The 16,525-nt window shown below is 41.9% G+C and overlaps 1 protein-coding gene across 1 annotated transcript in view; it reads left to right on the top strand.

The window, feature by feature from the left end:
• The first annotated feature begins 2,886 nt into the window (after positions 1–2,886).
• The window catches only part of LOC105384062 (focadhesin), a 29,557-nt gene continuing 15,918 nt past the window's right edge, over positions 2,887–16,525 (top strand). Inside the window, exons 1-13 of the mRNA XM_048627897.1 lie at positions 2,887–3,884; positions 4,290–4,493; positions 4,829–4,994; positions 5,457–5,587; positions 6,583–6,713; positions 7,193–7,758; positions 7,976–8,107; positions 8,488–8,579; positions 9,020–9,220; positions 9,935–10,100; positions 10,467–10,560; positions 10,824–11,038; positions 11,782–11,879. Coding sequence (XP_048483854.1) covers positions 3,604–3,884; positions 4,290–4,493; positions 4,829–4,994; positions 5,457–5,587; positions 6,583–6,713; positions 7,193–7,758; positions 7,976–8,107; positions 8,488–8,579; positions 9,020–9,220; positions 9,935–10,100; positions 10,467–10,560; positions 10,824–11,038; positions 11,782–11,879 — 2,477 coding nt within the window. The 5' untranslated portion in view covers positions 2,887–3,603. The remainder of the gene's footprint in view (positions 3,885–4,289; positions 4,494–4,828; positions 4,995–5,456; positions 5,588–6,582; positions 6,714–7,192; positions 7,759–7,975; positions 8,108–8,487; positions 8,580–9,019; positions 9,221–9,934; positions 10,101–10,466; positions 10,561–10,823; positions 11,039–11,781; positions 11,880–16,525) is intronic.

Below are 16,525 nucleotides of genomic sequence, written 5' to 3'. Positions count from 1 at the left end.
TTGTGCTTTGTCCAACTTAACAACTGACAAAATTTCAAAGAATGATTATGTGGTCTGTTAGCTTGAAAAGGTAAATCAACCAATGGCCGAAATATACCAAGTTAACTAAGTACTTGAACCGAACTGTAGTAGTACCTTTGACCCGCTGCACTGTGGGGATTTTAAAAAATGCCAGTGTTTCTCTGTTGACAGAGGTAGGTAACTGCTGAGATGGTGTAGTAGTTGTGTCCTCAGTATCCATAGGGGGATTCGACCTATTCCTATGGTTATAGGTATATTCACGTTGTTTACTGTATAAGTAAGTAGGTAAGTAAGTATACCTAATGCGGCTCCATAATTTGTAAGTACCAAGCTAATTTAAATAATGTAGTACGGTTAGCTCAGATCAACAGAGACGGTGAGTTGATTAATTAATTTCAGTTTGGTAAGGTAGTATAATACAGTTCAAAGCCAGGGTGGGTCCGCGTGGCCCATGCACCATTCAGATTAAAGCGAAGTGTCATGCCTTGTCAGTATAATATGATTAGCTTATAGCAATTATATCTACAAACCCCAAAACCATACTTTACATGTACGAATACCTGATGGAACTTTCCACCAATCCCCACCAGTCCAAACCCATCTACACGCCTCACTCACACTTCCCCATAACAACGCCCCACTAGAAATGCAAGCAGCAGAAGCTTTACCGGAAACTGCCCAGGATATCCTTTCCTATTAAGGCACTACGTCTCCTGCGCATGAATACGAGCTTATAAGTCCTTTCGTAGCGTATGACAGTTGAGAAATATGGCGGGCTGCGCCATTTTGTATCGGGTGCGCGCGCGCCGCATCCTGCCTACGAAAACAGCGCTAGGTAGCTATTGTTTGAGGGATGCGTGTGAGATGAATACTGATTCGTGTTTTTGAATTTAGAACCGATGGTTGACGGTTCGTGATGTTGGGACAAGTGTTTTCTAATGTTAGATTAGAAACGTGCTTTATTATGGGGGGATATTATTCAGTGACTAGGCTGGGAGTGAAGGGAGACTCAATAAATAATGGAATTTTTAAAACTTAACTACCTGAATACACATAAAACTGAATACTTAGTAAATTATCTCGACCAGTAGTACCTAGGTACTTATTTTGATTTGAATAAACTTGAGTGGTTTTCGGTCGTTCTGAAATCATGATCATTTATCATAGTCAGCCAAAAATCGCCTACAACAGGACATAGGTACGTCTTACGTAGGTCTCTCCTAAAGTTTAAACCTACCTAGTCCAAACCTATGTGTAAGCAAGTAGTTAATGTATATGTAGTTATAGGTCCGAACCCATCGTCTAGGTATAACTAGGCACTACTTAACTACTAGGTACACTTACGGGCAATGAAATAGTTCCACTCACAAAAAACCGACTCCAAACAACCCATTTTTTTTCGAACATTTAATTTAAAATTTTAACAAAATATTACCGTTTTTAGTTGGTAATATCCTGATGCACTTTTACATGTACTTCAATGTTGCAGAAGGCGTCATTAAGCTAGCCTTTTCCGTTGATGAGTAATTTGGTGCTTTTCTCAGTGGAACCTTTTCATTGCCCGGGAGCGTATATCTATACCTTGTTTCTTGGTTCTATGCTGTGTTACTTACGCTGTAATAGCAATGATCATTTAAAGTGAGTCATATGGGTACCTCTAGGTACTTATTCGTTACATCATCAGATATTCATCTCCCGCAGACTGAATGACACCCACTCAGGAAGGAAGGTACGAAAATTAAAGCGGTGAGTCTAACCTTATTAATTTGCAAGAGAGGAATAAGTAGTATGTACCTTCATGAATAAGTATGTACAGTTGTACTGTACAGTGTGCAGTGTGCCATAATGAGGGTAACATGACATGATCACTTTGTGTATTTATTATTGTAGCTCTTTTAATTAACCTCAACACCGTTAGACCCCCAAATATTCAATTAAAAAAGCCGCATAAGTTTTGATCGGCATATGGGTAAGTACATACACGGTAACATTACAAATCAAAACAAAACGAAAATCAATTCAGCCGTTTGGGACCTACGCTCCGCTACCACAGACAGATACACACACAGAACCACAGACACGTTAAATTATAACAACCCCACTTTCCGTCGGGGCCTAAAAAAATAAATAAGTAAGTATGTAAGTACAGTCTGGGGCAAAGGAACCTGACCTCTTTCAGGTGGCATAAGGGCGCGTACCTCTCTGGTATATAGTTAATAGCTTTTTATAAATACAAGTTCCTTTTTCTTTTGGCTATAAAGGAAATCAACTTCAAATGTGATGTTTTTAGCGAAACTTACTCAGGTTTTACTTACAACAAGTTTTGTGGCTGGTAACGTTTGCATATTTTCGCGTGCCTCCATTGTAGTGCCTTCCACGCTCTTCGCATTTATAATGTGCTGCGTTACTCACATTAAACTGGTGTTGCACTGCACTTGCGAAAGAAAGCATTAAGTAGACTCTAGTTGGTGATTCTTACTGGAGAGGTACCTAGTTACTTACCTCCAACTCAGACATGCTGGCCGAAGAAAGCCATAGCTACTTATAGCTAAATGCGCAAAGGTTCCTCTCTAGAGAGCCAGTAGTGCATTGCATTTGGGTACCTACTTGAACCCCCATAGAATTGAATAAGTTGGGTACGATAGGTACTAGTTAGGCATGTACCTAAGTATAGAAAAAGGCTTTATGAGACTGTAAATTCCACTCCGGCACCGGGGCAGTGAAGACTCTTAAGTGGTAATGCATAGAAATATAAATTCAGCCAAATTAGTTCAACAATCACTAGTCGGTCTACATAGAAGGTGGTTCGGTGTTCGATGAGCCATTCCGATTCCATTATGGTCACTGGTTACCACTCACTGGTTACCTACCTACAGTCGCCATCTTGGAATCAATATGCACGTCGCGTTTTCCCGCCAAAGACATTTGTGCCGCGCCCAACGTTGAATAGAAAGAATCATGATGAAAGAATTTATGTTTGTTCGTTCGCCTTTGTACGGTGATTGTGTATGATGAATTTATAACAGGTTTAGTTTCTTAGAATTCAATCTAAGGTGGTAAAGTGGAAGGTAGTATAATAGGTAGGCATGTACCGGCTTACCTACTTACGTTTTTTTATGGTAGGTACCTACCTACCTCATGCCTACCGACATCATCAATATGTAACAGTCTGGGGTAAAGAAACCTTACCTACCCATTTCGGTAGCCTGAGAAACAGACTGAGAAGTCACGTGCGTCGTCGTGGTGAGAGGATAGGATATATTGTAGTCTTTGAAGGATAGGCCTCATTTCTCAGTCACGGATGCGCATTACATATATTGATGTTAGGTACCTACAGTTGATAAATTAGGTACTCCGATATGGCCTCTTCAGCACCCTAAAAAGTTACTACAATAATCGTTATTCCGAGTTTTTTTTGTTCTGAGTTCTGTGATCACTGTCATTTGTCAATCACGTGAGTTGTCACTTGTCTGTCGCAGAAAATGACAGTTGTTGACACAGTTTTTGTTTTGACATCGTCGTTTTAAATAGTAAAACTGGCTAAATTGCATTTTTTCTCAATAATTTCACATTTCTAACAAAATGGATGAAATAGAGTACAAACTAAATACGCTCAACAGCGTCCTAGTCGTGAATGCGATCGAGAAACTGATAACTTCAGTGAAAAGCAAGTTCAAGCCGGCGGAGCGGCAGCGTTTTGTTTTGGAGAATGAAGAGCTGAAGTATTTGAGGGAGAAGTGTTGTTCGAAGGAGGCGGTGGTGAGCCTGACCGCGTGCCAGGGGCTGCTGGCGCTGGTGGAAGGAGGGGTGCTAGAGATTGGGCACACTTTGTCCACGGTTATAACCTTACTTCCTACTGCACAGTGAGTGTCAACAAGTTAAAATAATTACATTCATTAGTGTTAGATTGGTAATTGGTGGTCCTCCAACCAAATAAAGAGAGATTTAAGGGTATGCCATCTCATTCCACCGGCAACTTATATTTCTGTTTACTTTTCATCATCATCATCAGGTCCTGGGATCCCTAATCAGGGACATAGGGCTCGAAGTGTAGATTTCCACTCTGTTTACTTTTAATTAGCTGAAAAGTCTAATGTATTATTATCACAAAATTATTAGATTTTTGAGTAAGATCCATTTCAATTTCACCATCTATACTAAAACTATGCGAGAAAAGTAATAGGGTAAAACAATATTTTATATTTCCACTATTTTTTGGCTTTCATGTTTTTAGAAATCTTCTAAACTGTTATCATAAATTTTTCCAGAATATACACCGCATTAATCTCCACAATAGCCAGTCTCCTGGTCCTGGACCTCAAGTCCCGTCTGATTCCGGGACAGACATACACCTGTCAGTGGTCTCTGCGGAGTCCACAACATCCATTCATCACTGTGCTGGAGAAACATGGCCAAACTACGGATGATGTCATTACGCAAATGCACACTTTGTGTACGCATCCTGATTATACGTGAGTTTTACTCTGATGCTTAATGTTGTGCCTGGATTCCCTTCCAAATGCCAGAAAAAGTTCCAGCTGCCATTGCCGTTTCATATATTATGTCACTGGAATGTTTTCTTTGCCTGTAAGTGTAGAATCTAAGAGAAAGAAGAAGTAATGAGAAGTAAAATCTATATACTGGTTGTCTTTTCCAAAGATTATGTTACCAATGGTGTGACAACCAATTTTCTGGCCTCACAATGCCTGGGACCAAAATATTTTTACTTCTCCTTTAATCATTTTTCTTTTTTTCAATTTCCTTAGCCATCATTACTCAACCTCATTCCCCAACCTCTTTCTTCCAGCGTATCCTCCAACAGCCTCGAGCTCCTCCGGTCGGTGTTCCTCTGGCTGCTCGCGCGGCCGCAGCCCGCCACCGCCGCCGCCACCTCTGCTGCGTGGAGCGTGCTGCTGGGGGTGCAACACAGCGCGCAGCCCGACTTGGTGCTGGACTGCTTGTGTTGGCAACAGGTGAGTGGTGATAGTGGATATTTGAGAGTGTAAAGCAAACATATAATTATATAGTAGTGATTGCAAGGTTGTTATGGTTAGATATGGGGTACGGAAGCTGTACTATACACTGTGTCATATTATTACTTCTAGGTTGTACACTTTTAGCTTGGTCCATGTTAAAACCAAGATTTAAAAACAAGGCAGTTTAGACCTTGGGGATATGCACAAAGGTTCCATTCGAGAGAGCCAGGTGCAGGTACTTACACCCCCACAGAGAATAGAATAGAATAGAATAGAAACCAAGATTTGAACCAAGGTCTTGATAACATTTTAACTGAGTGTTATTGGTAGGAAATACATGATTACTGTGCCTTTTTTAAATTCCTGAAACTTAATTTGTGCTATTTTTTCAAAATTTTATGATCAATTTCCCAAAATCAAGTCATTTATCTCCAATCATTAAACTCCATCTCCCCACAGAGCAACACGCCATCATCTGCCGCCTCCACGCTGACCTCCTACTCTGTGGTGACGGCTGCGGCGCCGCAGCAACAGAGGGAAGCTGCCGCGGTCCTGCTGGCCCGGCTGGCGACGCCACTAGTACTGCACGGGTATGTACATACAGTCGTTTGCAATAGAAACCAACAATCATGTAAACAAATATGGCGGACTGACATTGACAGCGTATTGTTTATGCCCATAGTGATGTCATAGTGTTCTAATTAGATTAAATATATAAGCCATAGACTATAAAATAAAACTGATTATATATAAAAAAAAGTGTTTATTAAAACAAATTTAAATATTCGTCTTCGTCATCATCACTATCAGAAGTGTCGCCGGTGACCGTAATTATAAATGGAACCACTATGTCATCGCTTGCCATGTCTAAAATGCCGTCGAGCTTTTTCATTTCTTCCTCTTCCTTTTTTCGTTTTGGTTAATTATATTAAGCTCTTGAATTTTTTTTAAATTGTATTCAAATAATATTAAATTAAAATAATTTATTAAATTAAAAATAAAAGATAACTTCAGATTACGAACAACACTAACTTTTCAATGACTTATAGAGTTCGATGAGTAAAAAACTAAGATGACAGCTTGTCAATACTTCGAAATTTTTACGTTGCAAATGTTTTAACAAATTTAAATTATAAATACAAGTTAAATCGTGTTGAAGATAATGTGAAAACAATGGTGTGTTCGTTGAAATCAGACTATGTTCATAAATTGATCGAAAATGTATGTGATTACGGAGTAATCGTGACAATTTGGTTTGTTTACATGATTGCTGGTTTCCATTGCAAACCACTATAGTAGTACATACATTACATACAGTGCTAGCAACACTCTGAGCCTATGTTCTTTCCCAGGGTCTAGACCGTATGTATACCAAATTTCATTCAAATCCGTTCAGTAGTTTTGGCGTCAAAGAGTAACAGACAGACAGACAGACACAGTTACTTTCGCATTTATAATATTAGTAAGGATTAACCAGTTTAAAAAGGGAGGGTCTCATTCTCAATTTTACCTGTATGTGTGTTAGCTGCCGATTATCTCGCGTTTGGCTGGACCGGTTTTGATGCGGATTTCATCTTATTCCCAGTCGCGACCCGCGGCCGTGCTTCACGCTCCTCTCGCAGTGTTGGTCGGCGGTGAGCTCGCCGGCGACCGCGGGGGTGAGCCTGGCGCTGCTGGCGGACACGTGCAGGCACTCGCTCGCGCCCGTGTCGCACTGTGAGTATACAGGGTGGACAGTGATTGACAACTTTTTTTTCTGACTATGGCATGGCCAATAAGCCCCACAGTGACAATGTTACTGACTGACTATGGCTGTGCCTTAATTCACGGCGAAAAACCCTATTCTATTCTGTAACGATATAAACATAATGATGGTCAGCACAGTAGGGACTGTGACAACTTTTCTGACGCACTATGGCTGTGCCTTAATTCACGGCAAAAACCCTATTTTAACCGTAATGCTTGATACCAGCACGCTAGCAAGAAGGTATGACCAAAAAACTTTGTAATTGAAAATTCAAATTCACAAACTTGATAGTGTATTGGAATAATCACAGCGTTTTAAAATTATGTTCAACTTTTTATCAGCTGACATAAACAAACATCCTCTTCCCATCCCCTTACATTTTGGTTCTTCGAGCCGGATGTGATTTGTTGAAATTGTTCCTAATGTCGACTTGTCATATTTTTTCCAGGTCTAAACATAATAAGCAGTAGTGACTACCCTTCAATATCACTCAGTATGTTCGTAGCACAATCCCTGCAATGGCTCCAGATGCCTTCGACCCTCACAGCCAACGATCTGAAAGTCGCCGCCAAAATACTAGAAATACACCAAACAAACACTAAACAAGACACAAGACAATACATGCCGAATCTAGAGTCAAACAAAGTATTCCTAACATTAATGAATACGGATAGAAAAGTGTCTATCACGTTTCGACTGCTAAAAACTTGGGAACGAATCCGAGATGACCCGGCGAAATTGAAAAGCTGGTTCGATGGTATAGAAAGCGTTGACAGTTCGGTGCAACTTGACTTGGTGACATTTTTTCTGGGGTTGCTACTGGAAAAACGAAAGGAGGATTATTTCGAAGAAGTGGTGTTGAGGGCTTTGAAGCTGTTGGTGAAATTGGTGGATTTGAAGAAAGTTTTGTCGGTGCAGTTGATGGCAGTGTTGATGTATAAGATAGCCAATGATGAGTCGCCGAAAATTAAGCTAGAATGCTTGAGGGTCCTGCCGTTGATGGCCAAAACTAAGGTGAGAATGTTGTGAATATGTAGATTATTGTAGATATTAGTTTAAAGTTCCATTAAACCCTAGAAGGTCATAAACATTGACAACTTGTTCAATTAGTTTCTCGGAAAAACTCCTATACTGGTTCTGCCTGCATCCCACCTTTATTTAGACCTAAATCCTTGCTAAGGAGTTGTCAACATATGTGAATTGAACTGTACCCCTATTTATTCCATTCCAGGAGAACGTGCCATCGATAGTGGCGACACTGAACAGACTTCGCGCCTCCAACACAGTACCTCAGTCGTTTCTACTACTACTGTATAGCAGCCTCACTGTGGTGCAGCCCAGGTGTTTCCCGTATTTGCAGGAGGTATATATTTAGTATCTATATGTAGATTTTGTTTTTTTTGACATCTCACACACGGCCATTGGAGCCCAAACTAGGCAGAGCCTGTAATATGGGTATCGAAAAGCTGAAATATCTACACAGATACATAGATAGACACATCTTTACATAAAAGTTCCAGAGGCGCCACTTCACATGCGAAAAAACTCTTTTTAGCTTACATTACACTACTACTATTGCAACAGGCTTTGATAATGACAGCGTGAAATAGGTATAGCTACCGGTGTAAAGAATCATATAATGATCTTAAAAATACAGTAATAACTCTCTCGATACACCCCATTTTCATTTACCACTATTTCAACACCCTATACATCATAATACCCCATAATTTCCCTTCCCAGGTGCTGATGGAGACAGCGACAGGCCCCCACAACGTGAAGTGGGAGGTGGAAGCTGCACGGGCCGAGGCCGTCAGGACCGTTTGTGAGGCGCGGTCAGTATACCCTTGTTACTAAACTAACCTAACTGAAGTAACTACAACTAACAACTTTATTCATCATGAGCATCAGCCAATCTGTATGATCTTCAGTCAATTATCAGACAATCAGCCATTGATCTTATAAGCCTCTTCCAAGAAGCGCCTTACTCTTTGGTGGGCGTTTTTCATCCAATCACATTACAGTGCGCAAAACGAGTTTCTCTAGTGGCCTGGACAGGTAGTCAGCGACTAACTAATCTGACTGGCTAATCCGTACACTACGGTGACAATCCCTAGGCCAGTTCCTGTTAGCCCCTTCTCCCACTACGCGATTCTCAAGCGACGCAACTAGCGGGAGAAGGGGCTTATTGTGAGCGAAACGCTTAGCAACAATATGTATAGTAACCTATCTTTATACATCATACATCTAATCTAAAAAACTTCCACCATTCCAGCGGAACCCTAGGCCTAGAGCTCGTCCCCATCATCTCGTCCACCCTCAACCGCTGCACGGACGCCGGTGGGACGCCCCCCACTCGCAGCAGCCTGCGCGCGCTGCGGGCGCTGTGGGCGCAGCGGCTGGTGGCCGCCGCCGGCACGTGGGACGCCCTCGAACCGCGCCTGGCCAGGGAGAGTCGGGTAGCTGTGCAGGAGACGTGAGTATGATTTTATGAACGGCTGTGGGTCGTTCGGTTTGAAGGTACATGGGGCTGACATACGGGGTTACTGCGTAGTTTCTTCGTGACGCTACCATAATCTTATTCATACAAGAATTTTCACTCAAATTTGTCCTTACACATTTTACACTCGTCCACTAGTCTAGATTTGGTTAAATATGTAAATAGCGAGGGATGGACAGTTACATTATAGAGACATGAATAAAAACAAGGTTGTTTCTAGAGTGTCGCACTCCTGATAGCTAACCAAAAACTATAGCACAGTATAAACAGTATCTGTCATCTGATGACGCGATACACATTTCACACTCTTCCACAGTATAATGTTTTACGTCATATTTTACACTCGTCCGCAGTATCTGCGAGCTAATCCGGCGGCGGCGCACGCGGCCTGGAGGCTACTGAGCGAGGGGGCATTATAGAGCTTAGATATTAGGAGTTATGAGTTTCTATTGAGTGCATAATTATGTGCGCCAGCTAGACAACGCGATACTAAATACCTACACTTACCTATTGTTATTTCGTCCATTAAAGATAGGTGTCGCTTCCGTAAACTCATTCATAAAACTTTTTGAAGACACTCTAAAAAGAAGAAAAATCCTAAAAAGCCATTCCGCTCAAATTTGAGAATAAAACGTAAAACGACAGTGGAAACGCAGAATTTTGGTTTACACATTTCACACTCACCCCCAGTATCTGCGAGCTAATCTCCCACATCGGTCTCCACTGCCCCACGGCGGCGGCGGCGCGCGCGGCGTGGAGACTATTGAGTGAGGGGGCGGGCGCGGCGGCGGCGGCGGCGGCCGAGGCGCTGGGCAGCTTCGCTATAACTAGTTATGGGTTGAAGGATGTGCCTGAGGTTGGTACTGCTTTTAATCCTTCCTGGTTTATCTCATATGGGATTTAAGGTATAGAGTGGGATAGTTCGTCGGCAGTTTTTGGCGTTTTTATACATTAACTTCCACATTTATTGTGAATTGGGAGATAGTTAAAAAAATTGGAATTAGCATGGAGAGGGCGTGAAACGTGGCAGTTTTGGGAAAACGTTTTCAAACGGAAGTTTTTTTCCAATTTGCGGCGCTAGTTGACCTCAGACTTCACCTTGTCGCTAAATGGTGTGATCACTCTGTCATACTCATGCTTCCGAACGAGAAAATATATAATAAAATTAGTTTCTTCCGTAAATCAGCGCACTGCCATTAATGTCGATTAAATCTGATTGCAGATTTATAGGAAGACAGTGAAACTGCCTCCGTCCTTCTGCAAGACGCCGGAAGACGCCGCGAGGAACCCTGCGGACGTACTAGATTATATACCAGGTAACAAATACAAAAATACATCCTTCTTCTGTAGTGTGCATAGATTTAGGGATACTGATGAGGTTGATTGTGAAGCACTAAACAAAACGAGCGTTATTTTTCAAATAATATAAAAACTGCTTGAACGTCATAAAAAATGTGTTTCATGTAACTTTTTGTCAGTAATTTATTGATTAAGACCTTATAAAAATACACATTAAATAACCATCTATCTATTCTACAGCATCCCATAAACCGTCAATTAATCTCCACACAATTTCCAGGAGAAATCTGGCCCGAAGTCTTCAAGTACAGTCCGCAAGACGCGCTCCCGTCCATCCGTAGCCTCTGCTCCAAGTTGATATCTACAGAGATACGGGGCTTCCGCAGCGGAGTGTACTCGGGGGCGGCGGGGGGCGCGGGGGGCGAGCCCAGTGCTATGACGTACCTGCCCCCGCATAGTGTGTTGAGGGCGCTGGCTGGGTGTGTTAGGAAGAGGGTAAGAAATAAAATATTAGATTCCTTGTTTAGTTGCAGCATTTATACGAAAGTCCAATTAACGACTCTGTGATGGTACGTCACGAAAGATGATGACCATATTTTTGAAGTGGAAATGGTGGAATGAATGTGTCATGATCGAGCGAAGCAATGGGTGCGAGATATGACAGTTGGTCGGTTGGTCGCTACTCGTTTACTCCGTTTGCTCCGATTGATCTCTTGTCTTTATCAAGAGTATCTGGATGGATATAAAATTCATTAGGTATATATCATCGATCAATAATCGCTACGGCTATTCACTGTTTTTTACACTAAAATTCTTTAGGTAACCTTCATCACGACCCATTACGTCCCCACTGCTGGGGCACGGGTCTCCTTCCAATGAAGGAAGGGTTTAGGCCTAGTCCACCACGCTGGCCAAGTGCGGGTTGGTGGACCCCAACACAAGCAAGCTTGTGCTGAGAGAGTTGTCGGGTAAGTGGGCAACCCGACTGTCAGATGTTTTCAAGCCGCCCGAAGGCCTCTGACTAGGCTTAACGACTGCTGCCGAAGCAGCAACCGGGACCCACGGCTTAACGTGCCGTCCGAAGCACGGAAGCGTCCAGAAAAGCACCACTTGAAATTGGTCACCCATCCAATGGCTGACCGTGTCAGTTGTTGCTTAACCTCAGCGATCAGTTACGATCACTGAGGCCCGCTCGACCACGGACGCTTCATTTTATCATATTTCCCCTGCTCTTCCAGGCCACAGCCCCGTCCTACGACTGCCCTGACATCGTCTACCTGCACATTCTGCAAACCCTCGCTATGGAGTACCCAAAGCCGCTGCCGCCCATGGACTGGTGCGTACTGTGGTTATGATATACAGGGTGTTGCAAAATGGGTATGTTAAGCCGAAACCTACATGTGCAGCATGGTATATCTAAGCCCGAAAATGAAATCAGACTGTCAAAATCATTTTCCATAGAATATAATAATCTATGTTGGTCACAGTATACCCTTTTTGCAACACCATACATATGTAGCGACACATGTTATAGTCACGTTTTGCAATGTAAGCTTTCTAGTAACTTCTTGTAGCGAACAATGCGCAGACGCTAGTCGTCTCGCGCCCGTCACTTAGCTCACACACTAAAAATGTAATTGGTTACTATGTGTATAATCTCAGTAAATAGTTTGGCCTCAAGAAATCCTGCATTCTTCATTTACCACAACCCAGTCACCTCATAGTAACCCGACATTGGTGACCCCCGACAACCTGAACACGCAACCTTCGGAAGAAAGTACCAGAAACGATGGAGTCAGCACAGCGATGACGCGGCGCAGCATGGGATGGCGTGGACGAGACGGCTCCCCCAGCGAGGCCATGGGGTAACAAGCGACATCAACACATCAAGAAATCAACTGGAAGTGCCCCCTTCACAAATTTTGGTTACGCAACGAAGACGTTATTAGCGTATCGAAGCATCTCAAGTCAGCACCTGGACGAGCGGAACACACATAGAAGGTACGATTGCGCGTTCACGACGGAAGGTCAACGGGCGGTAATCGGCGCTTCTGGAGTATGCGAGTTTTTGTATTGTTTTCCTCGCTGCGAGGCTGCCGAGCTGGAGCATAGTGGACTGGTCACCCACGCGGAGGCTCACTCGAGGGTCCTCATGGAAGTTCCCGCCAGGATGGATGAGAGATGCAACGAAAGAAGCTATTTTTAGATCGGAAATTGCCACATAGTTCAATCACACACGAGGTCGGATTCGCAGAACCGAGGTAGCAGCGTTCATCTTGCACGGTCAGCGGAATGTGATAAGCGCGTCGCGAGTGAACAAAGTGCTACGTAGTTATACCGAGTGGTTTATTGTGTGATCTATAAGTTTGTTTTGTTAATTTTGTAATTTCTATTTTCTTTGGTATTGTTTGTTTCATGTTTAAAGCTCCGTAAGAGAGGCTTTTGTAACTTACGTATTGTGGTCTTGAAATTTTTTTACAAAAATTTTGAAAAACGGGGGAAGTGATGTAGCGACACATGTTATAGTCACGTTTTGCAATGTAAGCTTTCTAGTAACTTCTTGTAGCGAACAATGCGCAGACGCTAGTCGTCTCGCGCCCGTCACTTAGACAACATACTTGTAAAATGTAATTGGTAAAATCAGTAAATAGTTTGGCCTCAAGAAATCCTGCTTTCGTCATTTACCACAACCCCGTAGTCACCCTCATGAAACCCTAAACATATATCCTAACTAATATTATAAATGCCAAAGTAACTGTGTATGTCTGTTACTCTTTCACGCCAAAACTACTGAACGGATTTGAATGAAATTTGGTATACAGACGGCTACTTTTTCTCGCGGTATTCCCACGGGAAACGTTTTTGTTCTTATGCTCCGTCCTACGAGTGCCCCGACGTGGTGTATCTGCACATGCTCCAGACCCTGGCCATGGAGTATCCTAAGCCGCTGCCGCCCATGGACTGGTGTGTACTACGGTTATGTTATATATGTCGCAGGCAACTGGTTTAATCTCCTGTTTGATTGAACCACTAGCCCGTTCATTGGATGGCGCTATTCAGTTGTATGACTAAAGGACAACTCGTCAAGTCGTTGATTGTAACGTTCGACGTCTTGACTGAACGTCATTCAGCGAAGTCGTTGAATGGGATATAGTATAGCAACTTTATAATGTGTGGTTAGGGTGAACATTATTTGTTTAAAGACAGATATTTGTACTCGGGTCTTGGGTGTTGATATTTATATTTAGTATCTATCTATCTATGTATTTGTGTAGATATATCAGCTGTCCGACACCCATAACACAGGTTCTGCCTAGCTTGGGGTCGGATGGCCGTGTGTGAGATGTCCCCACATATTTATTTATTATTATTATTATTACATCACCTGACAAGAGTCAACAAAATGACTATGTTACAAAGCTCTTATCTCACAAATTAACTAAACAATAACAATAAACGTACCTTCATATTGTTGTTTATAATTATCCAGTTACGCCACAATTTTTTCTTTGAAACTATCCGCCCGCGGTGTAATAATAGGTAAATCCATGTTCTTACACTATTTTAACACAAATAACGCACTTTAAAGCTAATTTATTTGCAAAAAACTAACAATATAGGTGCTTTTTGTGTTGAAGTCAGCTGTTAGCTGTTAGACGCCATATTTGTTTTATTCACCACCTGACTGATTTTAAGTCAGCTAACTAGTTGGGCGTTTTGTGACGCTTGTACAATCAACGTTCGGCCTAGTCATACAACTGAACAGCGCCATCCAATGAACGGGCTAGTGGTTCAATCAAACAGAAGATTAAACCAGTTGCCTGCGACATATACACTCACGGACAATGAAAAGGTTCCACTGAGAAAAACACCCAATTATGTACTCCTAAATGGAAAAGGCTAGCTTAATCGGCTTAGGAGGCAAGGCTTACTGTCTGGCAACCCTGGCGAATAGCTGTCTACGAAACAGCTGCTTAGTTTTAAATATTTTTTATTGATTAAATACTAGTAAATTAGCTTAAAATTAGTGTAATTGTATAAATGAATTTAAAATAAGTGTGTAACAAGTGAAGTCTGAGCCTCAAGACAAGTTTTTAACCAAATTGATGAGGTTGAAATTGGAACCACCTATAACCTGTCAAACTTCAAATTTCCAACGAATTATCAGGCGAGTATTGTGTAAAATTATCTAGTTTTCCCTCCCTTTAGCCTTTATACTTAGTTTAAATTAAGATATTCTAACTTTCTTTGCCGTTTTACTTTCCTTTTCTTTCTAATAAGTAGGTATTTAACTTAGTTTTTTAGTTATTTTTATTTCTCTTCTCAATCTCATCTTTACTATTTAAAACCTAGTAACTTAGTTTATCCTAAACTAAACTGTAGTCTCCCTGTCCCGTCTCATTGTTTAATTTCAAATTTTACCACAATACATAGGATCAAATTGTTCAAACAACATTTTATAAGTTAATTTTTTATTTAGGAATATTCCCTTCTAACATTACCTGCTCCCCATCCCTGTAGTCTAGTAGGTAGTCCTGGTTTAGGAGTTTAGGAATAGGGAATTAAATCCTTCTATGACTTGTGTGCTCGGTTCACTTGACTTATATGTGGAAGTGAATTTGAATGCCTGTACTTGTTACATAGATAACTAACAAAACATCCTTTTATTAGACTAGTCAACAAATAACTAAATTAGGTATTTTTAGCTTACTCAAAGTATTATATTATTATTTAGAAAATAATAACAATTCATTAGTGAAAATCAGTTACAATTTGAATTCTACTACTACCAAATTGCTTATAAATTATCAGTAACTTCATGAATAAACATTTGTTACTGTAACATTTGTTCTGTAACTAAAACCCTGAAAAATAAGCCCTATCTGGTGCTCTGACTATTCACCCCATATCCTATACCGATATACTACCGTAGCACCCCGTGTTTTTTCAGACAAAACCAAGATGATGTCCCGAAGCAAGGCACATACCCGTGACCTGGAACTCCGGCTGAGGACAGCCCTGGAGGACCTCAAAGCATCCCGTGAACTGACCGACCAACTCATGAAGGAACGGGATGAAAATGAAATGGAATTTGAGTGCATCTTAAAAAAGAACACAGTGCTAAAAAACCAATTAGTAGAACAGGATATCCAGTACCAAGATCTGCAAGGCAAGTGTGATGAGCTCAATGGTCTACTGAGGTCATACCAGCAGTGCCAGAACATCCATGAAGCTACTCTGTCGCAAATCCACAGCCTGGAACAACAGCTGGCTGAGGCCAACGGAGAGCTCCAAAGACGGAATGAAGAGCAAGAGCGGGATGAAAATGATAAAACCATCGCTTTGTATGAGGAACTGATCAACTCACAATGTAAAGCAGTACCTACCATAGACCTCACTACACCTTGCAAAGAACCCTGCGAACACAAAGTGACACCCAAGATTATCGGTGCGAATAAACTGAAAAAATACTGTAAAATCAACAGATCTATAAAGAGATGTCAACATACTTTGAGAAAGTTACAAAAACCAATGAAATCTATAAAAGAAGAAAATGTTAGACTTGGACTACTGGTCCATAAGTATGAGAAGGATATTTTAGTCCATAGGCAGGACCTTTCGGAATGCAACAGCTACTACGAGATGAACATGGCAATGTTGCAGCGCAGACTGGTCAACTTAGAGTCTGCCCTAAATAGTACCCGTACGCCATACTCTGGGGATAAAACCACCAGTCCCCAGATGTCGGCACCTCTTTCGGGGTTCAACCAGAGTGCTTCACCTGAACAGCACCAGCAGCCAGCAGACAGTGTCCTACCAACTGACACTCAGCTACATCAGCTGCCATCTGCCTGCCCCCCTGATGAGATTCAGCCACCTACTACAACCTGCAACAACGAGCCCGCTGTCGCGACGAGTAGTGTCCTACTAACTGACACTCAGCTGCCACCAGCCTGCACTCTTCATGTGAACGAGCCAGCT

This window comes from Plutella xylostella, chromosome 19 (genome assembly GCF_932276165.1).
Source record: "Plutella xylostella chromosome 19, ilPluXylo3.1, whole genome shotgun sequence".
Classification (NCBI taxonomy): Eukaryota; Metazoa; Arthropoda; class Insecta; order Lepidoptera; family Plutellidae; genus Plutella; species Plutella xylostella.
Note: the sequence above shows the minus strand (reverse complement) of the source record. Positions and strands in the feature narration are given on the sequence as shown.